General features: G+C 48.9%; 1 protein-coding gene across 1 annotated transcript; it reads left to right on the top strand.

The window, feature by feature from the left end:
* Window positions 1-198: 198 nt before the first annotated feature.
* LOC140459978 (uncharacterized) lies at window positions 199-6,283 on the top strand. The gene is made up of 3 exons (XM_072554393.1): window positions 199-275; window positions 3,555-3,607; window positions 3,889-6,283. The coding sequence occupies exons 1-3, from the start codon at window positions 199-201 to the stop codon at window positions 4,803-4,805; spliced, it is 1,047 nt and encodes a 348-aa protein (XP_072410494.1). The 3' UTR covers window positions 4,806-6,283.
* The last annotated feature ends 2,683 nt before the right edge of the window (window positions 6,284-8,966 follow it).

Here is an 8,966-nt window from a genome sequence, read left to right as displayed (position 1 = left end):
GATCTCTGTCAGCAGCTCTGCAATTCATTGTCTGAAAGGTTCCGTTGATTAACATCTCCAATTACAAAGCGCTGATTAATCTTTGACAATTGCATTTTTTAATATTGTGGACTGGGGTGTCACTGGCGATGTTTGACTTGCTGGGCCATTTCAGAGTGCAATTAAGGGAGAGTCACATGTCCCACATTCTGGCACCCAATGAGGGAAGGAGCAGACAAGTCTGTGGGCCGCCTTGTGGCTTTGCTCCTGGACCTGGCCAAGATGGCCATTTACAGGTCTGTGCACTGGTTTAAAGAAGGCCTTGTTGCTCCTGATGGTCTGCCTCTCTTTCGCGGCTACGTCCGTGCCCGGCTGTCCCAGGAGAGGAAGCACATAGTGGTCACCAGGACTTTCGAGGCGTTTTGAGACCGCTGGTAGCTGAGAGGGCTGAGGTGCTTTATCCGCCTGGATGATGATATTTTGATATGGTTAACTCTTTCTGCAGTATAGGTTTCCGTTTTGGCTTTTGAGCTTGTGTTTGTTTTCAGTTTTGATGCTCTGGGAAGAGGGCTGTTTTATTTTCCCTTTGTTCTGATTTTGAACCCCTCAAAGAGATAAAGGGTTTTTTTTTATTTTAGACCCATACTGTCCCTGTCCCAGATTGGGGTGGGGGGTCAGTGCTTGATGGGGACCGGTGTGAGAGGAGTCTTATTTTTATTTGAAATGAACAGAGAAATTTCCTCTGGATTTTAAACTATTGTTGTCCCTGTCCTGCGAGCGTTCGATGGAGACAAAGCAGAGATGATTTATTATTTACTTGTTTGTTTCCATTGATTTTGTGTTTATTTTTATTTTGGGCCTGTGTGCTCCTTGCCCAAAAGTGGTGGGTGGGAATAACGTCAAGGGAGAACCATTTATTGTTTGTTTATTTATTTTTGTTTCTTCCCAGTGTAAAAGGGTCTTAATTTTCATTTTAACAATGTCAAGGAAGCTTTAGTTTCTGTTTTGAAAGAGGAGAGTGGACTTTGCACTGTATTTTACAGTGCTGTCCCGAGAGTGTCTGTTGGAGACAGGGCTGGAGGGGGAGTTCTTGGCTTTTTCTGTTTACATCTTTCATTTGAAAGAGTAGAGTCATATATCGGCCAAATTTGGAAAAGGGCCTTAGTGAATCCAGATGGGCTCCAGGTTTATTAACTGAATTTAAAGTCCAGGATTCGAACCTGCGTCCCCAAAGCATTAGTCTGGGCCGTTGGATTACTACCCCACAGCTAGTACCACTATGGCACCGTCTCAACCCACAGCGACACTCCCCCTGTTACCTATCCAAGCACAGAACGTAAGAAGTAGCAGCAGAAACAGCACATTCAGTCCCTCAAATTTGCACTACCATTCAACAAGACCATGATGGCTCTTCTACCTTGACACACGTTTTCCTGCACTGTCCCCCTATCCCTTGGATCTTTAATGTCTGGAAACTAATTGATCTGTTGTTAGGTAGAGAATACCAAATATTCGCCAGCCTCTGGGTGAAGAAGTTCTCTTCGTCTCAGTCCTAAATGCTTTGCCCAGCACTCCCGCTTTATTCTGAGACTCAGTCCCTTGGTTCCAGATCTGCCAACCAAGGGAAACATCCTACACCTACCCGATTGAGCTCTTTAAGGATTTTGTAAGCAACAAAGCGCTCACTTTTCATTCTTTTCATACTCCAGAGAATGCAGCTCCAATCTGTCCAATTTCTGTGCAGTTAATGTGTCAGGATTAACCAGTGGATCTTTAAGTTTACTGTGTGAACAACTTTCAATTGTATGTGTCTTTAAAAGAAGTTAATGTACTTTCATAATCAACCCATTCAGAGATGTTATTACACACATTCTGGAGCAAGTGGGACTTGAACCCAAGTATCCGGGGTAGAGATGTTACCAGTGCACCACAAGAAGATACAATGAGAGGTTTTAAGAAAAATGTCATGTTATATTCAGAGCATCCCCTGCTCTAGGGAACCCTGTTTAGATACAACAATCGATCAATAGTTGTTAGAATGGACTCAAAACTGAATGGCCCCAGGAAGGGGGTCTGACCACCAGAATTGTCATACAACCCAGTAACAGGTGCCCCATTGGTCAAGAGTCGTAAATATTAAAGAGGTGATGATTCTGTTAGCAAGATGCACAATATTGTTTAAAATGCTGCAAAGTTACATTGAGAGAGCTTACAAGAAAAAAAGCATATTAGTGAGTGTGGCAATATCTTGTCCTGTTTTTTTTTGGTCAGAGGTTGCAAAACAGAGGCACTGAGCCGTGTACCAAAACCAGTTGAGAAAACAGCTTGGGAGGCCTTGGGCTTTTGTTCAACGGCCTGAACGGGTGTGGCCAATCTCACAATTCAGGATTTCTGGATTTTGATTTTCCAGTAACACCCGAAGCTGTTGGGATCTCAACAGAGTTGGACGCTTTAGTAAATGTCTCCTGGACGCTACGCGCTCTGAATTTGCTCTTGATGATTTCCCCTTCTGGATTGGAGAACTGCATGTGAGAATCTGTGTGTCTGAAGATTCCTTTTTGCCAAAGGGGTGTGTTTAGGGGATGCTACTACATTAGAATAGTTATTTAGTAATAGTTACTGTATCTATTATTCTGTTAAGTTTTCCAATAGAGTTAAGTTGTTCTAAGTTTTTTTTATGTTTGTATTTTAACTATAATGTTTAAATAAATTGTGTTTTGCTTAACGTTTGACCAGTCAAATCGCATCCGAAACACAGCAGTTCATATATTTGCCTTTGAAGTAAGAGAAAGTTAGAGCAGAGGCTACCTTTTTCAAGTATTTTGAGCGGGTCTGGTCTGGTCCAAAACACTGAGATCTTTCAATTAGCCAAGGGCGAGAAGTTCTGGAGAACTGAAATTGGGATTTAAAGGAGATAGAAAATTAGAAGTCAAGAGGTTGCTAAAGATTTGATTTGATTTAGGTTTATTGTCACGTGTACTCAAGTACAGGGTACAAGAGTACAATGAAAAGTGGACAAAGTCGCCATTCTCAGTGCCATCTTAGTTACAAAGGAGTGCAAAGTCTATGATACAGATATAGAATGCCAAAGAAATAAGTTGTAAAACGTCCACCGCAGTTTCTTCTTAATATAAAAGTAGAAAATAAAGACATAAATTGAAAAGTCAAACGTTACATATGTTAGGCAGCATTCGTGGAGAGAAATCAGAGTTAATGTTTTGGGTTGAGCGACCCTTCCTGAGCCGAAGCGTTCGCTCTGATACCTCTCCACAGATGCTGAAGGACATGCTGAGCTTTACCGGTAATTTCTGATTTACAGCATCCGGAATTCTTTCGGTTCTTATGACAGGTGTTGGCCCTGGTTAGATTCTCTTCCGCAGTTTCCCTCGCCCTGTTCCCTCCCCCACAGTTTGTGAAATTCACTTGCTGTCAGTAATGCAGCCTCTCTCTCTCTCTCACTCACTCACTCACTCACTCACATGCCGGTGTGTGCATGTGGAACGGAGCTGCCAGGGGAAGTTGCGGAGGCTGGGGCAATCGCAGCATCGAAAAGGCATCTGGGTGGAAACATGAAGCGGAAGGGTTGAGGGGGATGCGGGCCAAGGGCTGGCAAATGGGACGAGACGAGGTTAGGATGGGCATGGACTGAAGGGTCTGTTTCTGTGCTGTACGTCTCTACGACCCTGGTCAGCGTTGGCCCGTGCTGTGTGACTCGTCGTGCAGAGCCTATGTATCTATAAAGGCACACTGTCTCCCCCCCCCTCTTGTTGTCACTGAAACAAGACAGAGAGGTCATGAGAGAGAGAGAGAGATTGATTGCGGGAGCGTAGTGGCAGGAACTCTGAATCTCACCGGCCCTTTGATTGACTGCATGAATGATCAAGACGAACTTGTCTTTCTTTTCCCCAGGGAGAGGACTCACAGACGGGAAACCCAGACTCGACCTCGCAGCAGGCCGAGAGAGACCCGATCCAGCGGGACCTGATCGTCGGCGGCGTCGGCGGCGGCGTGGAAGGGCGAGGCGGCCTCCCCGGTGCGGGCAAGCCGTTCACCTGCCCCGGGTGCGGCCGGGGCTTCAGCCGCTCCTGCGACCTGGGGAGGCACAAGTGCCACCGGGCCCGGGCGCGGCCGTGCGAGTGCGGGGACTGCGGGAAGGGCTTCAGTTACCCCTCGGAGCTGGAGGCCCACCGGCGGGTGCACACCGGCGAGCGGCCGTTCGTCTGCCCCGCCTGCGGGAAGGGCTTCACCCGGTCGTGCAACCTGCTGACCCACCAGCGGGTCCACAGCGGCAGCCGGCCGTTCACCTGCTCCGAGTGCGGCCACGGCTTCCTCCGGGTCTCCCACCTGCTGCAGCACCGGCGGGTGCACACCGGCGAGCGGCCGTACCCCTGCACCGAGTGCGGCAAGGGCTTCAGCCAGTCCTCCGACCTGCTGAAGCACCGGCGGGTGCACACCGGCGAGCGGCCGTTCGCCTGCCCCGAGTGCGGGGAGCGCTTCACGCAGGTCTCACACCTGCTGCGGCACCGGCGGGCGCACACCGGCGAGCGGCCGTTCGAGTGCCCGGCCTGCGGGAAGCGGTTCACCCAGGCGTCCAGCCTGCTGAGGCACCGGCGGGCGCACGCCGGGGAGAGGCCCTTCGTCTGCTCGCTGTGCGAGAAGGGATTCGCCGAGTCCTCGATGCTCCTGAGACACCAGCGGGTGCACACCGGGAAGTGGTCGTTCACCTGCTCGGTGTGCGGGCGGGTGCACACGTCGCTGCAGTGCTCCGACTCTGCGGTCATCGCCTCTGCTCGTCAGATTCACGACTGATCCCCTGCTCGGCTTGACCCTGCGGTGCTTCCTGGAATTTTGCAGTCGCTTTGCAAAGTCTCTGGACCTCTCCCGTGGGCTGTGAGCCTCCACGATCAACGATGTGGAATTTTGCATTCGCTTTGCAAAGTCTCTGGACCTCTCCCGTGGGCTGTGAGCCTCCACGATCAACGATGTGGAATTTTGCATTCGCTTTGCAAAGTCTCTGGACCTCTCCCGTGGGCTGTGAGCCTCCACGATCAACGATGTGGAATTTTGCATTCGCTTTGCAAAGTCTCTGGACCTCTCCCGTGGGCTGTGAGCCTCCACGATCAACGATGTGGAATTTTGCATTCGCTTTGCAAAGTCTCTGGACCTCTCCCGTGGGCTGTGAGCCTCCACGATCAACGATGTGGAATTTTGCATTCGCTTTGCAAAGTCTCTGGACCTCTCCCGTGGGCTGTGAGCCTCCACGATCAACGATGTGGAATTTTGCATTCGCTTTGCAAGTCTCTTGGACCTCTTCTGTGGGCTGTGAGCCTCGACGATGTGGTAATGACCCACTGGGTTGTGTTTCTCGTGAGGTTGTGCAGAAGGTGAAATATTTCGCGGCAAGAAGAGCTGGGAGAGCTCTCTCCTGTTGGCCTTCCAAATCTCCTGATGAAGGGCTTTTTTGCCCGAAACGTCGATTTCGCTGCTCGTTGGATGCTGCCTGAACTGCTGTGCTCTTCCAGCACCACTAATCCAGTATTTGGTTTTCAGGATCTGCAGTCATTGTTTTTACCTTCTAAATCTCAGGCAGGTCTTCCCCCATGGCTTCAGTGGGTAGGAATGGATTCTTGGTGTAGCATCCTCAGTAACCCTGTGTGAGACTCCTGCAAAGGACCTTGAGGGGTTTTTTTTTGTATTGCATGGCAGTAACTTGATGAATATAACGTAGTTATCGATAGACTGGAGCTTCAATGTACAGATGCTTGTACGCATTTTTCCTAAGAAATTCAAGCCCCAGCTGACTGTTCCTCTGAAGCGCGAGAGACAGTGGGCCTTCCATCTCTCGTCCGGAAAAACAAAAGAGAGTTAGAGTTAGGTTTTAAGGTCTTTTTTCCAGCCCATTCCCACAGCAAAACCCCACCTTCCCAGTCGATGAACAGCAGGACCCTGGGAAAACGTGGACCATATCTCGTACCTTGGGAGCCACCGCTCCACAAAGGCAACCGTACAGATGATGAAAGTTCGTCACCGACCCCCAAAACTGCGGCCAAGCAATTGGGCATTTGCAGGCCAGGATCTCTGACCCGAGACTAAGGTCATGGTTTGCTGGGCAGCAGTGCTGCCATGGACTGTGTAACTCGGACCACCAACAGCCCGTCACGTCAAAGCACCCAGAGAAACAGGGGGCTTTTGCATGAGAGTGGTAGGAAGATGCTGTTGGATAAAGAGGGGAGTGATCAGGTCTGGAGGGTGAGAGTGATTAAAGTGTCGATTGTGTTTTGGAATTAAAAGCAAAGGCTAACAACTTTGGTCCAAAGTGTTAATGTCAGAGAGTGAAGGTCAAAAGCCTGCACGGTCCATCTCTTCTTGAGTTTCAGTGAACCTTTGAAGCCTGCTTGTATACTGGTTGGTTCATTTTACTGCTGGTGTTCAGCACGACCGAGAAAAGAACTGGGAAACCTTTTCCATTGACCTCTTTCAGGTAGAATGCCCTTCTTGTATTGAATTGTATCAGTTTTATTGTCACAAACTCACGTGAGTGCAGTGAAAAGTTGATAAGTCGCCGCTTCCAGTGCCATCTTCCATTCCAAGATTAGTTACGGTGTAATAATGTCACCAACACACAGCACCACCTTCGGTACAGAGGACCTCGGTACAACCCTTAGTTACAGAATAGAGAAATCATTGCAGCTGTACGCAGCACCATCATAGGTCAGAGGAAACAACAAGTTACAAAGACAAACATCACTGTCAATAGACAATAGACAATAGACAATAGATGCAGGAGTAGGCCATTCTGCCCTTCGAGCCTGCACCACCATTCAATATGATCATGGCTGATCATTCCTAATCAGTATCCTGTTCCAGCCTTATCTCCATACCCCTTGACTCCACTATCTTTAAGAGCTCTATCCAATTCTTTCTTAAAAGAATCCAGAGACTGGGCCTCCACTGCCCTCTGGGGCAGAGCATTCCACACAGCCACCACTCTCTGGGTGAAATAGTTTCTCCTCATCTCTGTCCTAAATGGTCTACCCCGTATTTTTAAGTTGTGTCCTCTGGTTCGGCACTCCCCCATCAACGGAAATATGTTCCCTCCTGCCAGAGTGTCCAGTCCTTTCATAATCCTATATGTTTCAATCAGATCCCCTCTCAGTCTTCTAAACTCAAGGGTATACAAGCCCAGTCGCTTCAGTCTTTCCGTGTAAGGCAATCCTGCCATTCCAGGAATTGACCTCGTGAACCTACGCTGCACTCCCTCAATAGCCCTCCCTCAATAGTCTCTCTTCAAGAGCTCTGCACAGGGGGTCCAACTGCTGGCTGTTACTCATGCTCCGCACTGGGCCGCTGCCTGTCCTTTGGAGGTTGGGCGTGAAAGGCCAGGGCTGAGTCCTCGAGGCTGAGGGGAGGGCGAGCAGGGCAGACAAGGGGGAGCGATGGAGGAAATGAACAGGCAGAGTGGGTGAGCTCTGGATGGAGCGTCCTACTTTACTGCCATTACTGAAGCGTAAAATTCTTACTTCTACCTTCAATTTCCATTGTAACAAAAGATAGCATTCCATTAGCCTTCTCGATTGCATGTTGTGCCTGCACATTAACGTTTTGTGACTCATCCTAGAACACCTAAGTCCCTCTGCACCTTAGACTTCCAGTTATCCTCTGTCCTCTGCTTTTTCAACTTCACGTTACATTTAATCTGCCAGAATAAATCTCCTGACAGGGGGAGGCAATGGCCTAGTGGTGTTATCACTAGATTGTTAATCCAGAGACCCCTGGTAATGTTCTGAGGCCCTGGGTTCAAATACCCCCACGGCAAATGGTGGAAGTTGAATTCAATAAGAATTTGGAATTAAGTGTCTGATGATCGTCACAAAACCATTGTTAGGGATACCCATTTTGTTGACTCATGCCCTTTTGGGAAGGAAACTGCCATCCTTACCTGGTTTGGCCGACATGTGGCTCCCAACCCACAGCCAATGTGGTTGACTCTTAACTGCCCTCTGGGCACCTAGGGATGAGCAATGAACACATGCCCAGTTAGTGACACTCAGGTCCCATGAATGAATTTTTAAAAAAATTAATTTTGGGGACGTGGACTGGTTGCACAGAAGGGTCTGTTTCCATGCTTATGACTATGTACATTCCTCTGACAGTGCTCGCGGGGCTGTGGAATTAATTGGATAGACTTCCAAAGAGCGAGCCCAGGCATGACGGCCTGAAGGTTTTCTGATCTGTGCTGTACGACAATGGATAGTCCTTACTTGGGGATGCAGAATGTACGAGAGAAGGAACGGCTAATGTGCAACTGAACACAATCAGAGTCAGCGCTTACAGGGGTGGAGAGAGGGAGAGAGAAGCACCAGTGGGAAATCTTTAAACACTCAGCATATTTCCACGGAAGACTGGTGGTTGCAATCACTTTTAAGACATGAATCATCGTGGAGCACTCCTTCATTAGGATTCAAGTGCACTTTTAACATTCATAGTATCACTAGTGTGGAAGCAAGGCACACAGCCCGCCCAGTCCACACCACCCCTCCGAAGAACATCCAACCCAAACCCACCCCCCTACCCTCACCCTGTCACCCTGCATTTCCCCTGACTCATCCCCCAGGCCTGGCCTGCATATCCCTGGCCACTACGGGGCAATTTAGCATAGCCAATCCACCTAACCTGCACATCTTTAGACTGTGGGAGGAAACCGTAGGGAACCCATGCAGATAGGGGGAGAGCATGCTAACTCCACACAAACAGTCGCCCGAGATGGGAATCGATGGGGGTAAATTTAGGGGAATGTGTCTGGGTGGGTTGCTCTTCAGAGGGTCGGTGTGGACTTGTTGGGCCGAAGAGCCTGTTTCCACACTGTAGGGAATCTAATTATAGATACATCCTTCAAAACTCTGTCAAAATTCCGAACACAGCAGTTCCGGCACCACTTTAATCTAGACTCTGGTTTCCAGCATCTGCAGTCATTGTTTTTACAAAAT

Source organism: Chiloscyllium punctatum, chromosome 36, assembly GCF_047496795.1.
Source record: "Chiloscyllium punctatum isolate Juve2018m chromosome 36, sChiPun1.3, whole genome shotgun sequence".
NCBI classification, from domain to species: domain Eukaryota; kingdom Metazoa; phylum Chordata; class Chondrichthyes; order Orectolobiformes; family Hemiscylliidae; genus Chiloscyllium; species Chiloscyllium punctatum.
The sequence above is the reverse complement of the archived record's forward strand: the minus strand, read 5'-3'. Positions and strand labels throughout refer to the sequence as shown.

Excerpts from the sequence above, each read along its gene's own strand:
- LOC140459978 (XM_072554393.1), top strand. The coding sequence starts at position 199 with ATGAGGGAAGGAGCAGACAAGTCTGTGGGCCGCCTTGTGGCTTTGCTC. Across the intron at positions 276-3,554 it reads GCCAAGATGGCCATTTACAG|CGGAAGGGTTGAGGGGGATG; the intron begins GTCTGTGCACTG and ends GGAAACATGAAG. Across the intron at positions 3,608-3,888 it reads GGCAAATGGGACGAGACGAG|GGAGAGGACTCACAGACGGG; the intron begins GTTAGGATGGGC and ends TCTTTTCCCCAG.